This window comes from Charadrius vociferus, unplaced genomic scaffold (genome assembly GCF_000708025.1).
Source record: "Charadrius vociferus isolate BGI_N301 unplaced genomic scaffold, ASM70802v2 scaffold1, whole genome shotgun sequence".
In the NCBI taxonomy this organism is placed as follows: domain Eukaryota; kingdom Metazoa; phylum Chordata; class Aves; order Charadriiformes; family Charadriidae; genus Charadrius; species Charadrius vociferus.
In genome coordinates, this window is record NW_009647680.1 from 2,361,935 (window position 1) to 2,385,271 (window position 23,337).

General features: G+C 40.8%; 2 protein-coding genes across 4 annotated transcripts; both read right to left on the reverse strand.

The window, feature by feature from the left end:
- Positions 1-465: 465 nt before the first annotated feature.
- On the reverse strand, positions 466-11,641 carry MED17 (mediator complex subunit 17). The gene is made up of 12 exons (XM_009881174.1): positions 11,396-11,641; positions 10,883-11,049; positions 10,314-10,533; positions 8,953-9,089; positions 8,768-8,852; positions 7,527-7,679; positions 6,554-6,684; positions 5,183-5,367; positions 4,481-4,618; positions 3,692-3,809; positions 2,237-2,396; positions 466-1,118 (listed from the first exon to the last, which is right to left on the reverse strand). Exons 1-12 carry the CDS (start codon positions 11,625-11,627, stop codon positions 913-915), a joined length of 1,932 nt encoding a protein of 643 aa, XP_009879476.1. The 5' UTR covers positions 11,628-11,641; the 3' UTR covers positions 466-912.
- A 1,165-nt stretch (positions 11,642-12,806) lies between these two features.
- LOC104283033 (chromosome unknown open reading frame, human C11orf54) lies at positions 12,807-23,043 on the reverse strand. 3 transcript variants are annotated; one of them, XM_009881175.1, is made up of 8 exons: positions 22,904-23,043; positions 20,729-20,827; positions 19,690-19,763; positions 18,801-18,902; positions 17,640-17,816; positions 16,740-16,889; positions 16,031-16,147; positions 12,807-12,980 (listed from the first exon to the last, which is right to left on the reverse strand). In XM_009881175.1, exons 1-8 carry the CDS (start codon positions 22,959-22,961, stop codon positions 12,807-12,809), a joined length of 951 nt encoding a protein of 316 aa, XP_009879477.1. In that variant the 5' UTR covers positions 22,962-23,043. The 3 variants fall into 3 exon arrangements, with proteins under 3 accessions (XP_009879477.1, XP_009879478.1, XP_009879479.1); XM_009881176.1 differs by lacking the exon at positions 16,740-16,889 and having other exon boundaries at positions 22,904-23,036; XM_009881177.1 differs by lacking the exon at positions 17,640-17,816 and having other exon boundaries at positions 22,904-22,961.
- Between the last annotated feature and the right edge of the window lie 294 nt (positions 23,044-23,337).

Here is a 23,337-nt window from a genome sequence, read left to right on the forward strand (position 1 = left end):
GGAGATCCAAGGTCTACTGCGTGAGAGTTACCTGCTTCTACTCAGACATGAATTCACCCAAGTCACCCACAAACTCAAATTATCAGGAGAATTTTGCAAGCGGAGTAAGACCCCTTCCTCTACATGCTTGCGAAAAAACAAGGACAGAAAACACAAGCAAAGTAACTGATACCACACAGGTTCATTTGTAGCCATCAGAGAGGAAAGACATTTGCCACAAGCTGTGACTTCGTAACACTTTCAACTTAAACCAGTCACCAAGTAAATATATCTCTCAAAAAGAAATGGGTCACCCAAAAGCTGTATCAATGTACAAACAAATGCCAACTCAAGAGCATCACCCAGTGAAGACTGTTCCTTGAATCTTAAGTTTTGTTTAGCCTTAATTCTTGACAAGGGAGCTCCGCTTTTCCCGTTTTCCCACTTCTAATCAAACAAGTCCATCATCTTCCACAAGGACAGCCATTCCCTGCGGTATGAGCCACTAAAAGGCTTATCGATAACACAATTGAATTCCAGTAATTTTCTTCTTTCAGAAACATTTGCGAAGATCTGTTGAGAAAAGGTAGGGGTACGGGGTGGGGAAAGGGAATGACTGAGCAGACATCTTACATGCAGAAAGGACTACTAAATTTAATCTTATCGGAGAAAAATACATTAATTACTCAGCTACATTACTCTAGATAGAGCAATCTGCAAAGATACAGCTGAAAGGAACTTTTTCAAAATTTGTATTTTATGTAATTGAAAAAAGTTTTACTACAAACACTACAATGGACATATCTGTACAGGAAAGAAATTTGGTTTTCCTTTCTTGTGTTGCTCCATAGGTTCCATTCCCCTTTGCTGCATGGGCGGTGATCGTTCGCAGCACAGTGATGATTCAAGGCCCCCACAAGAGGCTGACGATTATTAGCATGGAGTTAGGGCGGCCATGAGGAGTTCCATTTTATACACAAAGTTACGCCCTTCCATTTTATTCCACTGAACTTCCTTGAACGGCCCTCGAAGATGATTCCACTTGCTGTCCTGCAGTACATCGCCTTTGGGGAGATCCTTGCACTGACTCCGTGGAAACTGAACCATAACTTTGCTGCCACTTTCCGGACCATTACGTACTGTGATGAACAGAGAATTTTATGAACAATTTTATGCTGTATGAATTAGTCATATTAAATATCCTTCCTCATGTATGCTATACATTACTCCTACTCAATTCCAAACACACTGGAATCAAACAAGGGAAGTTCTCCTCTTTGAATTTTCCCTCTCTTGTCTCCCACTTCTCTATGATTTTATTGCTTTAGCACTGCATGTTCTTGGTTAGAACAAGCCAGAGAAACGTTTGACAAAAAACCCCACATGTACACTTTACAAATACATTTCTTTTCCCTAATGATGCCAGGAAGGGCAAAAGTTTTTTTTGCAGTTTCTTACCTTGGATGTATTCGCCACCATTCTGTTGAAAAAAGCGATCAAGAATACATTGTTTCTAGTAGATTTACCTCTAACTGACAGGAATGAAGTTACTCAGGATAGCTGTTGCTTTTAATCACAAAACTCTTCAAAATTTAGCTATCCTATCCCCATCAATGCATGCTTGGACAGTCTCCCTATCTTCCTCTCAGGTTAACTGATCCTGCTTATAATCTCTTGCAGGTTCCTTTTTATGTCATGAGTTTAGTCATGAGCTCCTTGTTCATCCACACAGATCTTCTGTCACCTTTGCACAGCTTCCTGCACATAGGAATGACCATCCTTGAGCTTGAAAGAGGTGATCCTTGAAAAAAATACTCTATTGGACTGGATTCCTCTTCTCGCCATCCCATAGGATGATATCCCATAGGATTCTTCCAAGAAGATCCATGAAGAGACCAAACCCTGTTCTTGTTAAATCCAGAGCTGTGATCCTGTTGTTAGACTTGTTCCCTTCTCTCAGGATCTTGATGGTTTCTACAATCTATTTTTTTCTATGCTAACTGTAAGAAATATTTTCAAGCCTATGTAAATTAAATCAGGTTTATATTAAGTGGCTTGCTGGGCAAAGTACTGATTCTATTTAGGTGTCAATTCCACACAAAAAAGAGATTGTTTCTAGACTATTTTGCTATAAATTGACATTCTTATTATTGACATTATTCTACTAAAGTCTAGAGACAGAAAAAGACTTACAAACCCTGCAGAATCCACTGAAGAATTTTAAGATTTTCCATACATTTGCAATAGAAAACACTACCTGAAATGGCATAGTCTCCATTTGGTGATGCTACAGTTATTGCTGATGCATTGCCAATACTCTCCACCGGCCCCAGTCCAACATGATTACTGAAACTCAGCACATGCCATCCCATAACTTTTGCAAGCTGCTGAACTGCATGTACTTGGTGCTGTGACATCTGAAAGATAACAAGAAGTTAATCTTCTGTTCCATATTTGCACACTACAGAAAGAATTGCATACTGCTTTTACCAAGCCTTTTTTCTTCTGCTGTACAGTAGTTTTTTATAAAAGTGACTTTGCCTTCTAAGTCCCGTAGTTTCAGAGGAATTTTTTTTTAACATACATGCTATGTTCGGTGCTAGGAGACTGTTTTGTTATTTGAACTTAGACTAGTTCCTTTGCAGACAGAGAAGACCACTTTATTAAGCACACTATGCAGTCAAATGAATTTTTCATAGGTATATGGGCTTATGCATTTTATTTAAGTATTGCTTTCAGTTTACAAAAATCTTTTTTCAGGTCTCAAGAACTAAGAGATACAAACAGGATTTTGAAATAATCCTTTCTCTGAATGGAAATGAGACCTCTGCTGTAAAATCTGTGAGAGTATTACTGTAGCAAACTCAGAAAAGAAGTTGAGGTTCTCAGATGCATGATTATCTTTGTTAATACTCAAGTGTAAGCATTGAGGTTTAACAGCTTAAAAGTTTAAACGCTAATGTTTTTTCTGTATCAAGACTTAACACTTGTAACAAGGAAGAATCTAGCACTGTTCAGCAGTTCTCTGTGAACAAGTCTGAAAAAACTTGACCAAAAAGAGATACCATCAGCAGAATCTGTTTCAACTTGTTTTCTGTGTCATGGAGTTTCGTATAACTGCAACAGGCCAACCACTGTTATTAAAGACCTGTATTTTGACTATCTATAACGCATACTAGGGAGACTGTCACTTCTGACTAAAACCAGCAGCTTGCTCTAAGCAATTAAGAAAACACAGTTCATTCAAATATCAGCTGATTTAGTAATGGCTGATGCAAAGTGAACATTAACAAGACAATGTTGAAATGACAGTAATTGTGGGCTCATTAAGATCTCTACTCTAGATAGGACTTGGTTACAGTAAGTTTCATATATTGGATACCTTATTGTCTGCTATGACTCTCACTGCCTTGTTCTGAAGTAAGCAAAAATCTTTGTACTCCCATAACGAGTAGCATAAAGAAATGTATTTTAAATGTGAGGGGAAAAGTTGTTATTACTACTGACCTTAGTAAAAACTGGCATTATATTTTAGTAACAGTTGCTAAAGTCACTATACAAACATACTGAAAAATTCAGTCATTCACCTTCCTATTTTCACTATCTTTATTTGAAGTTTTCTAACATTTTCTACATTGATAAAGGTGAGATTCTAACTTATTCTGTTTCCCAAACGCTAGAAGAAAGGGAAGAATAATGTATATGAGTCTACCTGAGATAAAAGGAAATCCTGTAGTTCTTGCTCTTGATGGGACAACGTAATAACTCTTCCATCTCTATGCACAACTCTGATCTGTTCAACTCCGATGTTCAGCTGTAGTTGAATGGATCTTTGAAGATAAGATGCATATTCATTCAAAATGTATTAAAACACTTAAGAAAACAGGAAACTAAGAACACAGAATCCCTCCCATTCATCGACAAGAACTCTAAAATAAGGATGGTGCAAAGCCTATGGAATACGACAGCAACTCCAAAAATTTCAGTTTCATCGCTTACCACAGCAGCTCCCTCTATACTGCAGGGGACATATTGTGTGGCATGTTCCCAGATCTGGTCCACTACCTGTTCAGGTCAAGGAGCCTCCTGAAGTGCTTCACAGCCCTGCCACTGCCCTGCCCCTGCGTCCAAGTTTCCTTCCAGAGGTGCAGGGGAAAGTGGTGTCTATTCAGGGCCTGTTCTATCCCACAGCCAAGATCTGGGCAGCATGTGTACTCTGGAACTGAGACTGCAAACGGCACCAACGATCGCAGTCCGCTCCACACACAGCCACAGAGGACAGCTCAAAAATGGAAAAAACAACTGATTCACCCATTGTCAATGCATTTTCTTAGGGTGGCTGTTCCCACCCCAACTCAGCAAAACACACACTCGCACACAAACAATGGGCTCCTACTTGTATGTCTGAAGAGAATCTAAACCTATAAAACACAGCTTGAGCACACTCTGCCATTGTTGCATGCTTCTACAACTAGAAAGATACATGCATTTTAATACTTACTTGCATATTTGTTCGTATCCTTGAGAAGTTATTAGAACTTTAACACTGGATTCATAAACATCATTTATATTGGACCAGTGGGCCTGAATCTGAGGATCCTCAATACGACTAGCCAGACTGTCAATGGTTCGAGCAGTTCTAGAAGACAAAGATGTATTCCAGCCACAATAATCTAGGCAATTTGTGCTGTTATCTTTTTTAAACAAAATCAGTTTATTAGGTTATTAGTTTAGGGGTGGGTTTTTTTTGTGGCACACACACACACAAAAAAAATTGCAAATTTTACAGAACCACATAGATCAAAGTTCTATTTCAGCACCAGTCTGATGCTAATGAAGCACACTTGTTTACTCCAGATATTTCACATGTATTCTGCAGAAGTACTAAAGTGGTATTACTACTCAGTGTCGGCTACTACACAGCAACGAATACTAAAAAGGATTTATGCAGCAACAACTATCAGCAGCCTACATCAAAACTGTCACAGAGATCTTAAAGAAATCTGAGTTTTTTCTTTTCTGTTTTTTTTTTACTAGCTGAGTGTTGTTTCCTCATATTGATATGTTATTAGTTCTTAGTACTTAAAAATAAAGACCATTTTAAGGTAAGTAGCTGGTTCCAAGAACACTGAAAAAAGGTAAGTTGTATTCTACATAATGGCACATTTTATTGCAACTTTAACAAGAATAGCCTGTGACCTACCTGCGTCTCAAAAAGATATGTTTTGCCTGCTTTATTATCTTTTCCAGAAGTCCTTCATTTGACTGTAATGAACTGATATCATTTTTATCAAAAGCCTGAGGTCCTGCAAGTCTCATTCTCTTATGGCCAAAAGGTGCACTAGCTGGATGTGGCATAACTGTTGAGCTCAGGGTTTGCTTGTGACACTGTAACAAACAACAGATGTTATAAAAGGAAGTGACCAAATAATGTATCTGCAAGAAATAATATGCATACTACAATATACTTCTTCACATCACGTTTTTTCAGTGTATATACTTTCAGAAAGTGCAACTTTTTTACTTTATAAACTTGACAGCACTTTAAAGCCAGTTTTACACTTATACTTTACCTCCCCTGTTTATGCAGGTCTCTCAAAGCTTATGGAAAGTGATTTTTAAAAAAAGGTGCTACATAACAAAAATTTGGTAGTATGGCAGCAGCTCCTACTGATCAGTCTGCCTTGTATACATTTCCGGAAAGAAACAGAATGGTCAAACAAAAATAAAGAAAGCATTTTAGAGATAAAAATTGAGGTACAAGGATTTAGCAACCTGTTTGAAGTCAAGAAAGGAAATTCAACAACAGAGCTGGACACTGAGCCAAAGCTTCATGAAACCCAGTTCAGTGTTGGAGACATTCAAAACCCGCCTGGACGCTGTCCTGTGCAACGTGCTGTAGGTGACCCTGCTCTGGCAGGGCGGTTGGACTAGATGATCTCCAGAGGTCCCTTCCAACCCTAACCATTCTGTGAATTCTGTGTTTAAAACACTGGACTATTCCACATGACTGCATGATTTGCAGAGCCATGCTCTAAGGAGATGAACACTCCCTGGAACACGGTTTCACAACTGCTTAAACATCTAAAATTGTGCTGCTCTCCTGATCAGACACAACCTCAACCTCCTACCCTCAGTCCTTCCACTAGATTTTACGAGAATCTCAAACACTGAAGCAGAGAAGTAGACCTCAGAAGAAGCAAAGTTATTAGAATAACTGATGGTTCTTTCTTCAAGGGCGTACGGTCTGAACAGATGCTTACTGAAAATACTGGACAAGCACTAATTGGACACAACGGAAAAAAGGGAGACTGATAAGCTGTACTAGAAAAACCTTGTATGGCTTTTCTGGAGCAAGCAGCTGGGCCTGAGATTGAGTAAAGAACATTCTTTCCTTAATAAAGAACTCCCTGACCACCCATACATACTAAAACTGTACGGCAGGTTGCTTTAAACAAATGGACAGAAATTGACTGGCCTCTAGTGGCACTCTGTTGTTACAACAGTGCCACATGCTATGTAGAAGTCTGAACAAAAGCCCAAAAACTCTGGTACTTGATCATAAATGCATTACCTCTCTGATAAGTTGATGCAAATTATGTTCCAGAACATAGAGATGATCCTCTGGGTTCTGCTTTTCAGAAGCAGACTTCTGTGATTTTTTGTCATTGGAAGAGTGACACAGAGAAATAGACAACTGTAAACCTGTACAAAGCAGATTAAAAAAATAAACAAAGATGCTGACAATTTTCAAGCACACTGCTTAGACCTGTTTTTTCTTCACATTTTATAGTCAGCAGTTTTTCCACCAGTATTCACCGTATCAGAGAAAAATGAAAGAATGATGCTGAAGAACACAGCACCGTAGGCAAGTAAGACTCGCTACTCACTGAAGTGTTGACAGGCCAACTATTAACTCACTAGATGCACTTCGCACCAATTTCTATGGCTCAACCCCACACAAAAAGAATCCCCAGGACCCCAACTCCTTCCCCAAAGAAGGAATGATTTACCATCATATAAAATTTAAGCAATCCAGAAACACAGTTCTTCATGTGATATAATGAGTTGTGTACCCTCTGTACCAGCTGACTCTGAGCCATCTTTATGTTGTTTAATTATCCTCATTGAAGAGTATTAGCCTCCGTTCTTCTGAAGACCCATTAACTCAAGTCTTAAATTTCACCTGCATGTAATCCAGGAGCAATGACTTATGCACAGCTCCAAACTGCAACGTGCACGTGGCATTACAGTTGACAGCTTTAAGTGCTACTGACAAAAAACACAACCACAAAGAAAAGCAATCCAAAATCCACACAATAAAACATCAGTAAATTAGAAACTATAGTGCATTAGTTGAATTTTTCTACAATTAGCAAGCAAAATTTAAGTTGTGGGAAATTCTGTTTTTCAAAACTTTTGAAAAACAAGATTAGCTTTTTTTAAATTTTTAAGAAAAAAGTGTTAAAAAAGGTCACATAAATCAGAATTTCAGTTTGTGTTTAAGCAAATAATACTAGGTTAAGAAGTCTTAAAAAGTTTCCTACCTGGGAAAGGTTGAGAGATTATCTGATTTTTCACAACAATGTGAGGAATTTGTGATTTAATTTGAACAGCTTCTCGTGACAGCTGAGCAAAAATTTCTTTACATAAAAGAACATTCTGTGCAGTCTCCAACTTTGTCTGCCAGTGTGGAGAACCTGAAAATATAAATCAACATTTGCAGAAGGGAAGAGTAAAGAGAAACTACAAAGGTAGCTTCAGATACCAGATACTGTATAGTAGCTATGAGTAATCGCTAAGTTAAGGTAGTAAGTATCTCCTATCCAAATTGAGTATTTCAGAGTTAAGCAAGCACTTTAAGATAACACTAGAGCACTTCACTTCAATTTTACATATATGTATATTGTGAACTGCAACTCCCTCCTGGAACTGCCTGTTACATTCCCTTTGTGAACTCTGCCTATGATCCCCTGCTTCTTAAGTTGCAATTTACTGTCAACGATATGTCTCGCTTCATTAAAGTCACTCTAAACAAACAACAAAATAACATTAAATTCATGTATGTGCTTTCACAGTATTTATAGGTCCAAAATTTTTGGAAGATTCTGGTCTGAGCAAGTACACAAGCTCTATACTGTACCCTGAATACCATACGAAACATCTACTTGATACAACATCTTGTCTATGCTCAAGACAGCACCAGCATCTGTGTCACCGATCACTGTGAAATAAAATCCTTACAGTTCTTTTTAATCCTAAGGAGTTAAGGATGAATTTTTAATCCCAAAGGTTTACACCTTCAGATACTGTCACATAGCAAATGAATCAAGATACTGTCTGCCACGTGAGCTGTTGGTAATTAGCGCACATGCTGTCAGCACACTTTCAGATTCAGAGAAAACGTACCAGCCACAGAAACAAACGATACATTTTGGGCAAAGTTAAGAGTGAATGGACATTTAGTCCAGTTGAGCCACAATACCTTTGTTTGCTTTTGGTTATGCGCTCAAACTCTTAATGTCTAACAAAAAGTGCTTCAGAATACCTAAAATACAATCCTAGTAATTTTATTTCAGAAATTGAGTAAACACATATGAAAAACTGAAGGGGTACACTTTGAAAGCATCATCTTTCCAATGCCCAAGCATCACCTGCACAGAAAATTTCAGTTTAAGTAAGAATATTCTTGTTCGCTCTTCTTTCAAGCTAGAATTTTCAAATGAACATCAGATGCAAACACGTTTTTGGAGAAGGTGCTCAGAAAACAACATATAGTTAGCTATACCTGGCTTTGATTTTGGCATAGGTCTTTTAAAAAGATTGACTGTCCCAAGATCCCCGATGTCTGGAGCTTGTTTCTGAATAGAAACCTAGGCAAAAGAGAACATCATTTGACATTTGTGCTTTGTTGCAACCGTACAAATAACGGAACAAAGCCTAAGCTATATTATTAAAGTTTCTCTGGCAAACCTTTATATAGGCTGATCCTTCTAAATCACTTGGAATTTGAACATCCAAAGGACAGTAATCCTCAGGTATCTTTTTATCCAGGTCAATGTCAGTGTTCTTTATCACCTCAAATGTGCCATGATGAAGGAAAAGGGAGCCTAAGAAAGGAAGGAGAAAGACATACATATTATGAAGCATCTTCTGCAAATAATGAAGCTCATGCCTCCATTTTGGAAGAATATGTATTTCTAAATCTCCAAACCTCCATAGTTGCACTTGATTCAAATGTCTTAATGAATTCTTAAAAAAAACAGGTAAATTAGAAAGCTCATTTCAGCATATCTCAGTCCTCCAGTCTGTGATGTGCAACATTTTACAGTACGTCAGCAAGTAGCATTTAATAGTTATGGGAGAAAACCCAGTGTTTCAAAATGGTGTTAGCAGAAGCAGGGAAGAAGAAAAAAAGGTGTTTGGTTAAAACAAGACAAAAAAAATTAATTGTCCAAATTTTTGCAAGAAAATAGTTTAAGGTGCAACACCCCTACTGATTTAAAGGAGCACTGGTGATGTTTGTCTTTCAGTCTTAAAACTGTGACAGTGTTCTGTCTGTAAAACCAGCCATACAGCCAGTCATTCAGGTGGGACCGATAAAGGCAGATGCCCAAATCTTTTGCATCTCTTTAACATCCAGAGCACAGTTCACCTAGTTTAGTAGAAATCATCTAAAAAGAGACAGATGGGTTACATCTACAGCGTCTTCATGAAAACAAGGTTAGTAACCCTAAATTTGGCAATGATGACAACTGGAGCCATAACCAGTTTAGATGCCTGCTTTGTATCTACATCTTAAGTTTGGTGAGATTCTATATTCAGTCCTTCACTCCATAATTGTCTCTAGAACTCTGGGCTGGTTACCCTCTTACTGTAATCCATGAAATAATGCATGTTCTCAGTATCATTTCTCATAAATATAGGAATAATAGGTATAATACATCTGTCTTCACGCAGAGAAAAGTGCAATATCCTCCTCAATTTTTTAAAAATGCTTTACAGACTAAATATAGATAAAAGCCAAAGATTCACAAGGTCTACCTGTCAACCTATCAACTACCTTGTCTGTAAAGAATTGCTTCCATAAAGGAATCTTTACTACAATCCTACACAACCAGCTTTTAAAATCACTTTCTAAGTTAACGATGGCAGGATATTTTCCCTGACAATAAACCAAGTTTCCTCCTTTTATAACTCTGTCTCAGAACTATAATAATATTTTATAAGCCAATATTATTTGGTATTAAAAATACTCCATGTTTTTACAGTTACAAAAAACTGTAAAATATTAATATCCATTCTTGAGAAAACGAAAAGATCGTACTGTATACCTGCACTTCTGTAGCTTAGATCACCAAGAATTTTGTCTCCCACTTTCCTCAGCTTCCAGTGTTGTCTCAGCCTTAGCAGTTCAGAGTTGAAGTCTCTTTGTCGCTTATTTTCCTGGTTTTCTGCAACCGATTTAGATAATCTTTCTGCACCTTTCAACAGAATTTGAGCTGCTCCAGCTAATGACTTCTTTTTTGAAATCAACTGCAGAAACTGAGGATTCTAGTAGCAAAAAGAAAAACTTCTTATGTCTTAATTCCCCAAAGGTTATTAGTGGAACTAATTTACAGTGACTGACAACTTAGTTTTGCTGGATGTTCAGTAACTTAGTTAGAATAACTTTCATGACGATATTCTATAGCCATAAGTAGCATTCTGACTTACAGCTTCAGCAAAAAGGCCTTTGAAACCAGCCTCATCTCCCATTCTCAGCCTTCCCCTGACCCATAAAGCACTGTAGCAGCACATCGCAAGGAACATTTTCCTAAACCTTGTATATATCATACACTGAAAACACCAGTGAAATCTTCAGTATCAAGTCATAAGAACTACACAACTAGGTACAATGTACCTGTTTTGGAGGAAGGGGATCCTGCACGACTGGATCCAGAGTCATGAACTTTTTATCCTTGACAATACTAAGAACATCATACAACACACACATCTCAGTCAACGCGCTTCTTAAGTTGTTCCTCACTGAATCCCAAGGCCAGAGGGATGGCTGAAACTTTACCAAGCCTAAAAAAAAAACAAAATAAAGGAAAACAAAGAATTGTAAAAAGATATGGCGTAAGGCTCATTCTTAATCCACAGAATGATCATAACGGTGTGAAATACAACATAACAGCACGATATCTGGATCCACCCTTTTCCACTCTGCCACTGTAATTTGTCTGGATTACCGTCACAAATATCCTGGCCGGATCCACGGCCAACCGTGGGTATCCACGGGGGAAGGCAAACCAGGCCCAAGCGCCTGCGGGGCTGCAGGCCGGAGAGCCCACAGCTGGGCAGGCCTGCCTCAGCTGCAGCCCGGCGAGAGAGCTCAGGCTCTGGGCCCAGCCGCGGGCCCGCTGCCCCTCACCTTCCTCATCCTCCGCCTCGCCCGGCTCGGCCCAGGAGCGCCCCGCCGAACCTGGCTCGTCCTCCTCAGAGCCCGAGCCCTGGCTGAAGTCGATGCGCTGCGCCAGGCGCGCCAGGTTCTGGGACATGGAGAGCGGCTGGAGGGAGGGCTCGCTGCCATCCAGCCCCACCTCCTGCACCTGCTTCTCGCACGCCGACTCGATGCTGATGCGCACCGCCGGCACCCCCGCCATCTTGGAGCGACCTCCGACCGCTGCTGCCGGGCCTGCGCGCGACCCCCGCGCCCCCTACGGGTGCCGGGCGGGGGCGGGGCCAGAGCCCGGCGGGCTCGGCTGTCGGCGGAAGGCGCTCGGGAGGGGGCGTGGCCAGAACCGAGCGGGCTCGGCTGCTTCCGGAGGGCGCTCGGGAGGGGGCGGTGGCAGCCGCGGGGCTAACCTGCGTTGCTGCTGGCCCGTTTCTACGGCCGATGATCGTACGCGGCCGCTTTCCTCCTCCCTCTCACGGCCCAGACAACCCCCAGACGGGTTTACTCCTCAGAGGTGCAGTGATTTTCTTCTTTTACAGCGTTATTTTTGACCAGGTGGTTGTTTAATTCCCTGTTCTAAACATAAATTCACTTCTGGTTCCCCATCACCAGCTACAACCACACAGGAAGCTCAACCAAATAACAAAAAAAAAAACAAACCCAACCCACAATAATATTCCAATGAAATTGAAATCCAGTTCAGGGCTCTCCAGTTCAAGAAGGACAGGGAACTACTGGAGAGAGCCCAATGGAGGGCTACAAAGATGATCAAGGGAACGGAGCACCTCTGATGAGGAGAGGCTGAGAGACCTGGGTCTGTTTAGCCTGAAGAAGGAAGACCGAGAAGGTATCTCATCAATGCTTATCAATATCCAAAGGGCGGGTGTCAAGAGGATGGGGCCAGACTTTTCAGTGGTGCCCAGCGACAGGCCAATGGGCAATGGGCAGAAACTGGAACATGGGAAATTCCATCTCAACATGAGGAAAAACTTCTTTATTCTGAGGGTGGCAGAGCACTGGCACAGGCTGCCCAGCAAGGTGGTGGAGTCTCCTTCTCTGGAGATACTCAAAACCCACCTGGATGCGGTCTCCTGTGCAACCTGCTGTAAGTGGCCCTGCTTTGGCAGGGGGGGTGGACTAGATGATCTCCTGAGGTCCCTTCCAATGAGACCATTCTGTGATACCATTTGAATTCAGGCATAACAATTTCAATTACACATACACTCTGAATTTCTCCCTTTAACACAATTAAGAAGTCAGCAGTTTACTGCTACAATGTTTATTCTTGACTCTGATAAATGTGCGTAATTAAAAGCATTATAAAAATCAGCATTTGTATTTTAGAAAGATTGAATTGCTACACCTGCACCAGAGCCTCCTCCCCGTTTCAGTCTCTCCCGACGAGGTGCGTCTCCTGGGGCCGGTCGATGCGGAAGAGCAGCTCGGCGGGCAGGAGGTACCCCAGGTACCGCACACTGTCTGGGCTGGTGTCCTGGTGGTAGTGTCCTCCTTCCCCATGGTGGCTGAAACAGTGGGTGTGCTCTACGCGCAGATCAAAGCCCTGTCACCAGAGAAAGGCCATTGAACACACGTTCATGTGAGCAATATTTAAAAGCTACCAACCATAGGCCAACCATTAAGCAGTGAAAATTTGTAAGATGCTTGTGAAACTAATAAGACAAAAGAGGAGCTGTACAACAGAGAGAAAAGAATTTAGAAACCCTGACAGCCCCCAACTTTTGGTGTCAATCTCACAGATTTTTATTTTTTTTTTTCATAGAATCATAAAATGGTTAGAGTTGGGAGGGACCTTAAAGGTCATCTAGTTCAAACCCCCTGCCATGGGCAGGGACACCTCCCACTAGACCAGGTTGCTCAAAGCCCCATCCAACCTGACCTTGAACACCTCCAGGCACGGGGCAGCCACAACTTCTCTGGGCAACCTGTTCCAGTGTCTCACCGCCCTCAGAGTAAAGAATTTCTTCCTAATATCTCATCTAAATCTCCCCCCTTTCAGTTGAAAACCGTTACCTTCTTCCTATCACTACACTCCCTGATAAAGAGTCCCTCCCCATCCTTCCCGTAGGCCCTCTTTAAGTACTGGAAGGCTGCTATAAGGTCTCCCCGGAGCCTTCTCTTCTCCAGGCTGAACAACCCCAACTCTCTCAGCCTGTCTTCAGAGGGAGGTGCTCCAGCCCTCTGACCATCTTCATGGCCCTCCTCTGGACTCACTTTTTCTCCTTTCTTTCCATTGGGATTAAATAAAGAAGTCACATCAAGGAACCCCTGCTGGACATCAGAACCCCTTTGCACTGAATGCCACAGACCCGTGTGATAAAGGGATGATCTCTACTCCAATTCTGAGATTAGATGAAAATGGGAAGAAGAGCAAATAAAATAACAACTGGCATACTAAACACTGAGATCACCCCCACAATGTTTTATATACCATAGAATGATGGAATGGTTTGGGTTGAAAGGCTGAATGAAGGTTGCAAGCGGAGCAGCACTTGGGTTGAAAGGCTGAATGTGGAGCAGCACTTTGGGTTGAAAGGCTGAATGAAGGTTGAATGGTTTGGGTTAAAGATGATCTAGTCCAACCCCTGACATGGGCAGGGACATCTTCCACTAGATCAGGTTGCTCAAAGCCCCATCCAACCTGGCCTTGAACACTTACAGGGATGGGGCATCCACAATTTTTCTAGATAACCTCATCCAGTGCCTCACCACCCTCACCGTTAAAAATGTCTTGCTTGTGTCCAATCTACATCTATCCTCTTTCAGTTTAAAACCATTGCCCTTGTCCTGTCATACCTGTTGGTGAAAAGTCTGTCCCCATCTTTCTTTAAGTACTGAGAAGCCGCTATAAGGTCTCCCTGGAGCCTTCTCTTCTCCAGGCTGAACAACCCCAACTCTCTCAGCCTCTCCTCATATGGTCAGAGGTGTTCCACCCCATTTTCATGGCCCTCCTCTGGACCCGCTCAAACAGGTCCATGTCTTTTTTGGGGCCCCAGAGCTGCATGCAGCACTCCAGGTGGGGTCTCATGAGAAGAAGAATCACCTCCCTTGACCTGCTGGCCATGCTCTTGATGCAGCCCAGGATACGACTGGTTTTCTGCGCTGCAAGAGGATACTGATGAGTAATGCTATAGCATTTGAATGCCATCTTCTACTGCTTTCTCTGTAGTGACAATCAAACATTTCCAAAACCATAGGCTTAGCCGAGTACCGTTGAGCTTGCAGTGGATACAGATGGGAATAACCCAGCTGAATCCACCTCACAAATCACAGAATTCACAGAATTTACAGAATTCACAGAATGGTTAGGGTTGGAAGGGACCTTTGGAGACCATCTAGTCCACCCCTCCTGCCAGAGCAGGGTCACCTACAGCACGTTGCACAGGACAGCGTCCAGGCGGGGTTTGAATGTCTCCAGAGTGGGAGACTCCACCACCTCTCTGGGCAGCCTGTGCCAGTGCTCCACTACCCTCAAAGTAAAGAAGTTCCTTCTCATGTTAAGATGGAACTTCCTATGTTCAAGTTTATGCCCATTACCCCTCGTCCTATCACTGGGCGCCACTGAAAAAAGACTGCTCCCATCCCCCTGGCATCCTCCCATTAAGTATTTGTATGTATTAATAAGATCCCCCCTCAATCTTCTTTTCTCTAGAGTAAAGAGACCCAAGTCCCTCAGCCTTTCCTCATAAGAAAGGTGCTCCAGTCCCCTAATCAGCTTCGTTGCCCTGATCGCAACGGTTGCCCCCAATCGCATTGGTTTTGAATGGAGCAGCTGTTGGTGGTCGTTTTCCAAGTACTCGTCAGTTGATTCTGGGAAGACGCACACAATTTAGCCTTAGGCCAAAGGCTGGCACATGACAGAATGAAGTCGCACCCTTGAACATATCTAAGCCTACAGCATGTCTCATTTTACTCTGAAAAAATATTTTTTATATTACTTATGACTGCATCATTATTTATGAAACAGTAATTTTTACCTATGATTTCCTGGTTACTTTTAAATAAATAGTCTTCTTAATGATTAATATCTTAATGGCTTTTGAAACCAGATTGGTTTTTATCCTGAATTGTTTGCTGTTGAATTTAGCGCTTGTGAAAGATGCTAGATAACTTTCTAGCATGAGGCTTTGCAGACCTTAATTTGCATCAGCAATGAGACACATGCCTCACATATTTCGACACAGGATTAGCAGAGACCATTCTTATGAAATTGATCTACATGAACACATAGCCTAACAAGCTTCCATGCTCTTGACATTTCTCCTGGTGCAGCCACCAGTGAATGCAACTATCCTGTTGTGCTTGCACACTTGCAGTTTGAACTGAACCATTTCCATCCCAAATGCTTGCACACTTGCAATTTGAATTGAACCATTAAGTTCAATCCACTATGAACAGCCACTAGGTTTCAGAACAGATTGACCTAGCCTCAACTGAAACTAGTGACAGATCCAAGAAGCTTCTCTTTCATTTCACCATCTCTGGAAGAGTTTAACACAATATATATACACTCCTGTTCTTAAAAGAAAAATCACATCCAAGACAAAATTCGTAACAAGACTCAATTTATACATAGAAATGAGAGAGACTCACTGGATCTCTGGAAACTATTACTGTCTGACAAATCAGTGGAGCCTTCATTTCAAAGAATTTCAGCCAGTTATTCACATCTTCATCGGTGTTCAGAGGACAGGCAGAAAATTCTGGAGGCTACAGCAAAAGTAAAAGCTTTTTAAATGAAAGGAAGACACTTGTATCAAGACATTTTTTTCTCTAGCAACTTTCCTTTGCTTTTCCCCTCCCCGCTATTCTGTTCCCATTCCTACTTGCCTAAAAGCAGCTCACCAGTGCCCATTACTGTGTTTCTGCCAGAAAAAGAAGTGACCAGAATATTGATTCTTTCATTGCACAGGTAGCAGGAGAACTACTGAAGTGAGGATTCTCCTCCTGATATATTTTAGAAGCTCAGTTATTTTTTAAAAAGTCTATTGCTTCTTATACGTATCATCTCAGTTCATGTATTTCATTTCAATTCATTTTACAATAGGTCTAAAGTTCTTTAGCTGCTCACAGATTTCAAAAGAAAAGATTATGGTATTAAGGCCAAGTAATACAGCACCATTAGTTTTGTAATGTCAGTTTTGTAACATCAGCTCCTTACTCAAACACGCTGTTTATCCTAACAGTTTATGCATACATTTAAAAACACAAAACAAAGTCAAGGCACTAAGATGTTACACCCTGATTTATATTTCTGTTTTCAGAAGAATGAAGAAAGTTATATGAATTGAGAACAACTTACCATAATGTGAATCTTTGCTTTCCCTTTCTGAATGACAAAGGTACCACCCATCCCAACTGGCTTTTCTCCATAGTGTTTCTCTAAAATTTGTCTCAGACAAGACACAAAGTTAAGTTCCCCAGTTCTTCCATTGGCTTTCACTTCAATGACCTGGAGAATAAAGTTAATTTGTCACTGCTGTCTCCCACTGCAACAATCTGCAAAGGTCTGTGAAAGCTGCTCTGAAATTCTCCCAAGTTCACGACCCAAGATTACTTTTTGAAAAAGTGAGTTTCCCTGCAAGTGCTGCTCCACTTGCATCCTTCCAATACCTGACTAGCTCTCTTTCATGACATTCTGTTCAACACTAGCTTTGCCGTGAAGGGTGCTGGGCAGCAAGTCATTCACTCGCACATGAGGCAATGGTATGAGCAACCCCTTTCTGTCCACCAGCTGGCTTCCATTCTGTACTAAAGAAATTCTTGGAAACAGAGAAGAATGCTCAGTTTCCATGCAGGAGTTAGGTTTTTCACTGCTCTGCCAACACCATTTTGTGCTAGCTGTGTTGGAGGAAGCACTTCTACAAAAAACTAGACAAGCGCCCAGACCTGATTTACACAAGTCAGTCATTGTATAACCATTACATTAAATCACTGCTCGTTTGGACTGGATTTGGATGGATGATTTACGATGGAAAATTTTTAGTAAACTAATACTTATCCTTCAAAAATTCAAATGCCTCTCTGTCTCCTCCAATTCTTCCCCTCATTCACTAGCATCAGATCCTTATGTTTGGATATTCTTTCATGGAATTACTACTTTACTATTATCACAGAAAACTGAAAGGAGTATATTGAAGCATGAGTTTCCCTTCAGCCACAAAGCTCTACAGGCAAAGTCACTTTTGATCCAAGTACGTACCTTACCAGGTTGGCCCTCACTGGCGTAAAGGTTGGCCAACAGCCCAAACTCGCAGTCAGTATATTTACTGCTGTACTTCTCAAGGAGGCACCCTTTATCTGCAGGATTTATCTGAGCAACGTAGCTCCCGTTTACAGCAGGCTTTTTTTCACTCTTAGTTTGAACAATAGGGATAAGCTGAGAAAAAGATCATGCAAGAATAAGTCAAATAAGTTGATAAGAACATGTAAGAGTCAGTTAAATGAACAGAACTCACATAAATGCGATTTAAGCTTTGGACCATGATCCCAAGAAATAATCCCCTTCGTCATACAGCTCACTCAGGATGAGGTCTGTACTCGTAAGAAAAAGGCACTAATATTGGAATGTAATTGAAAACTCCAGAAAACAGCATTACTTTCTCTGGAGAGTTAAATTTAACATTGTGTGAATATGAATGCTAGTGTTAAAAAACAAAAAAAGAAGAAATAAAAGAAGGAAAAAAGTCTAATCATTGAGATCTGAGGCCTGCATGATGCAAATATTGGAATTCTATGTAATACTTTCTCAGTGTACAATAACAACCACCATTATAGTGGTCCAAATTTAATGCTGAGATGGTCTATCTCATCTGCCAATAAATGCATCAAAAGGAGATGGCAAGACCAGAGGTTTATGCTTGAAAACACTATAACCAAAGCCTCCACAGTCAGTAGGTTTTGTCTCCCACCTCTCTTGCAGGTGATCATTTTGTATGTGGCATCTTTAAAATTTACAATGGAAAAAAAAAAAAGCCATCCAAAAGGGCAAAAGACAGGGAGCATTTCAAAGGCATTTACCATTAACTTTAACAAGCATTTCTAAATCTTGTCATTAAAACATTAAAACCTCTGGTCAGGTCTATTCCAATCAGTTTCAAAAAATCATGTTTCTTGCAGGCTTCAAAGCAATCACATGCTTCCTGGAGAATTTCCAGTTAAAAATTAATCTTTATTATTTCAATAGTATGCACCTCATTAGATGGCCCTCATCTGAATTCCTTCTAATGTGTTTTATGCGCTTTTGGCATGAATGGTGTTTATTAAATGTTTCGTTGTAAATGGGAAATACCCAGCACGATACTGCTCTACTATTATGATACTTCCATGAATTCATTGGGAACCATCACACTTATTTACTGACCTCAGCATTTACTCCAAGAATCTTAGATGAAGCAGCTCCAGCTCCGAGGATGAAAGCTCCAGGAAGCTCTATGTCTTTTGCAACTGTATTTAGGTCGTAAACCTGCAAAAGAGAAACAATCTTTTGATTATGGTGTGGTGCGCTGATTTGGAATTGTCATTTTGTTCCCTGTAACCTCTGGATGCATTTAATTCACAACGCCCTCATTAGTATTTTGGATAATTGGGTTGGTTTCTGAACAACACAACATTTGGTAGTAACAAATTGGGTACATGTCCACCTGTTTCCTGAAGAGTAGTCTGCCTGTATGTTCCCGTGCCATTTTACCCCAAACTGAACTATTGTTCTTATTGAAATTATATTTGTGTAAAATAAAAAATGGAAGGGAATATCATACAGAGACAGATGGGGTGAGGTGTCAGAAAGAAGGCATGATATTCTTGGAAAAAACAGTAATGTGAATCCAGTGTTGGCCCAAAAATGCAAATACAGCCAGTTTTTACAAAGAAGCATAGGTGTGACTTGAAATCACAGGCACGCAGCAAGCCGTATATAAACATGCAGACAAGCCCCTTGTTCAGTAGTTCCTTCAATTCCTTCCATGGGTCCTGTCACAGATGGTATGTCTCCAAAACTATCTTGTGTTTGACAGCAGGAAAAGACGAACCATCAATGACGATATGCTATTTTTGCGATGATGTGTCAGATTACCTGACATTGTCTATGGTAAACACGTCAGAATCAATCTCACAAAACACTGAAAAGTAAGTCTTTTTCACAAGTGGAATCTTACAGTATCCGTTAGTCCTTAGTTTTGTGTATAATTCAACAAGATACGCCTTTTCTTTTTACAAATATACTAAACCCCACAGCTACAGGAAAAACTCACTTTTTCTTTCTGTACAACAGGTATGAGGTAAGGAACGCCTCCCACATCTGCTATTCTAGGCTTTCCGCAGATTCCTGGAAGAATACAGCCAGTTAGCACGGTAAAATGTTTTTTCCTAATAATCTTAAATGAGCATGAAGTCTAATCCCCCAAAGAGCTGGTTCCTCAAATTTCTAAAACCCTTTGAGAACAATATTTCCCTACCATGCTTAGATAAAATGTTGCACTATTAAGAAGTCCAAGGACAGTAAGCCCTGAAACGATTCACAGTAGGATTTACTGCTAGGTAACCTGTTGTAAAATTAACATTCTCTAAGTACACACACAAAAAAATAAAAATATTATGGTGGGCAACAACTGCCATTTACCAGTTCTCTTGCTCTCACCACACAGTGGATACCCCCACTGGGACTCCACTTGCAAAATGTCAGGAAAGCTGGATGCCCAAGTCTCAGGAAAATTCATCCCACTTATTTGGACATGTATTTTAAGCAGGGATGAATTACCTTCTGGAGGTGTTTCTTTCACTCTGTTGATGACAAAGTGAACTCAAATGAGTAGCACAGATGACATGTCTGTCTTCCAGACAGCTAATGTCGAAGATGATGAATCCCACTCAGAATAAGTCAAGTTTCACTTCACCAGCATATACAAATGGCTGGAATTTAAAAATGAATAGAAGCACAACTCCCTAGGTTCAGATAGTGATGGGCACAGGTCTAAAACATTCCTCTATCTGAAAGATAACAACTTCATTTCAAAACCATTTCAGTACATGAAATAAAGCTTCTAAAATAAGTGAGAAATGCAATCATAGGTTAAGAAAAAAAATTATGACAAGTACTTGGTAATGACTTGTCCTTGTTCATACATCAACTAGGAAGCAAATCCAGAAACGAAATGTAGCTTTCTTCTCATGCATATTCTTTACCTGAAAACCAATTTAAGCTCTCCCACCATCTTTAGAAGATCAAAACAAAGTAGGACCAGGCAGAAAGACCTGGAGCATTCCTAGTGGAAGACAGGAATGCTAGGTTACCTTTAGCTGGAAAGTTGAAGGGTTCCTGAGTCAGATCAGGACAGTCTACAACAGAAACTTCAGCATCAGCAAAGTTTTCTTTGAGCCCTTTCTGCAAAACTATAATAAAGAATAATGGCGAAGTTATTGACAACAAAAAATTAGCAAGAACTCGACAAGTTACTAACAACAATAGATATATCTATTTAGGCTTTATTTCAGCAAGATACATTAAAGGACTTATGCTTACCCTAAGTAACTCCACTGATTTAAAAGTTACTGTCTGTAGGCACTTGTTTCCTGAGTCAGAGCTTCAGAGAAGAGCAAAAGCTCGTTCAGATAATTGTTAGCTACCACATTAATTAATTTTAAGAATTTTAAAAACCTTTTAATTGAAATACAATATCTGACTGCTCCTGGGAGCACTAGGAGCAGCACAATGTGAAGTAGCATGGGTAAACTTAAGCCATATTCAGCAGTGGTTTTGCTTCACGACAGCAGACAATTACGATCACGGTCAAATATCATGCGAGAGCAAAGGAGGAAGTAAGTTTTAGCTGAAGTGACAATCAGTTCTTTAAATATACTAACTATATATCTCAAACTGCCTCTGCTGCCTGGAAACTTCTGCTGTCACAGGATATTGTCTGTTATGTTTACGTTCATGTGGAGATTTACTGGCAAGTGCCACTGTCAGTACAAGACAGAGAATGAATGGTGCTGATGATAATAAACAGCCCCAAATCTAAACTTTTGGGTTTGCTTCACATCACTGCTTTTAGGCTCAGAACCTGCAACGTCACTCAAACAGCAGGGAGGATTCCGACTTAGACAAGGGCACTGTTTGGAAACAACTTCCAGACCTTAACTGAGTGTAGGATTGCCTTCACGTACACTGCTTCAAATAAGGTCCAAGTTCTTTCATGCCTGGGGGTCTGCTTTAACAGATGTCTTAAACTCAGGAAGAGAAAATCCATTCTGTGATCTCAAATCTGGCAGTTCCTTATTTACTCAGAAGACTTCCCTGTGCCTTTGTTTCCTCCAATTAGGATTTCAGCCGTACCTTACTTCTCGGGAGCAGATTTACCAAGCTGTTGACCACAAGGGTCAGTAGAAGGTACTTGGCAGGTTTCTAAATACATCTCAGTACCTTCTGGCAAGTGGAAAAGGACAATAAAAGGACACTTCTCAAATTATACTCAAGAGCAGAACAACAACAAAATTCAGAGCTTAAAGGAGGTCCTCAGGACAGATGGGAGGGCGGGGGGAGGAAAATTCTGCTTCACAATCCATCTTTTCTGCTACTGTTTTAAGCTGTTCTACAGGAAGTACACGCTGTTGTCTGCTGAGCCCCCAGGTCTATAGGAGCCCCGGCCTACTGCCCCAGCCTGACAGATATGGGGTGAGAAAAGCACCAAGAACCAGCCACGGTACTTCTGGGACCACACTTTCTCAAAGCATGGAAATGTCAAACTGACAGAGATTTGGGAGAGTGGCAGACTGAACCTGAAGACCTCTCTGAAATTAAAAAAAAAAGCTTCAGTACATCTGCTGCAGGAGACAGGCTGCTAGAAGGAATAATGCCTTGCTACTAGGGCAAGGAAAGAAGCTCATGAGCAGGGGTGTTGGAGCGTATCACCTCCGGAGGTCCCTTCCAATCTCAACTATTCTGTTAGTCTGAGCACATTTTGTAAGGGCTTTGAAATAAATAAAATAAATAAAATGTTTCCTGGAATCTGGTTCTAAGGCAATCGCCAAAAGAGGAGCTAACTAGGTTAAAGCAAGAGGACCTGCCATGCCGTACTGCATCTTGTCAGCTGTGTGTTTGAGTAGTCTTGAAAAAGAAAGAAGTACTGGAGGGTGGAGGGGGACAGATGATCCCCTATGCGTAAATAAATTTGGTCTGTAACTGTCAAACTTTCACAACCCCTGCACAAATCTGCAAATGCAGTAGACAGTTTTAAAGGGTAGAGCCTGTTTGTGTGCTTAAATATCACTTGGGGTTTGGGGGAGGAGTTATTGTTCGTTTTAAAGAAATAATAGCATATAGAAAAACAGTACTTTTCTTTACACCTCAGCGTGCTAAGAGCAGGAACATTCTGCACGTACTAGCTGTAGGAAGGTTTTGATAAGAGCTTTAAGATAAGTTTGAAAAGTACATTGTAAGTTTGCAAAGTTACACGCTGCATGACTTACCCCCTGCAAGCTCTTCCAGACTTGGAACGTGAAAAGCAAACCTTTCGACTTTGGCCATTTCCTAATTGGTGCCGATTTCTTCAGGTAAGAAATTACAATACACCACGCTGTCGGAGTGACTGATCTGTCAACAAGGATGATAGTTTAACGATTAAAACAGGCTATTCTCACTGTTACTTATTTTCAATTTCACTCAAGAATACATAGATAACAGTGGAATTGTAGTTCTGCGATCAAAGACTAACAGCTTCAACATTAATTTTCTTTTGCACTTTGGAAGAAGATGTGTCTGTAGGCTCCATAGCATTACATATGCTAGTCCTCAAGCTTACAACTGGGTGCAGGCAAAACACATCCCACGCTGAATCCAGTTCAAGGGACAGGTCAGGAGACTTATCTGTCCTTTGTAAGCCTGGAGTCATAATTTATTTTTG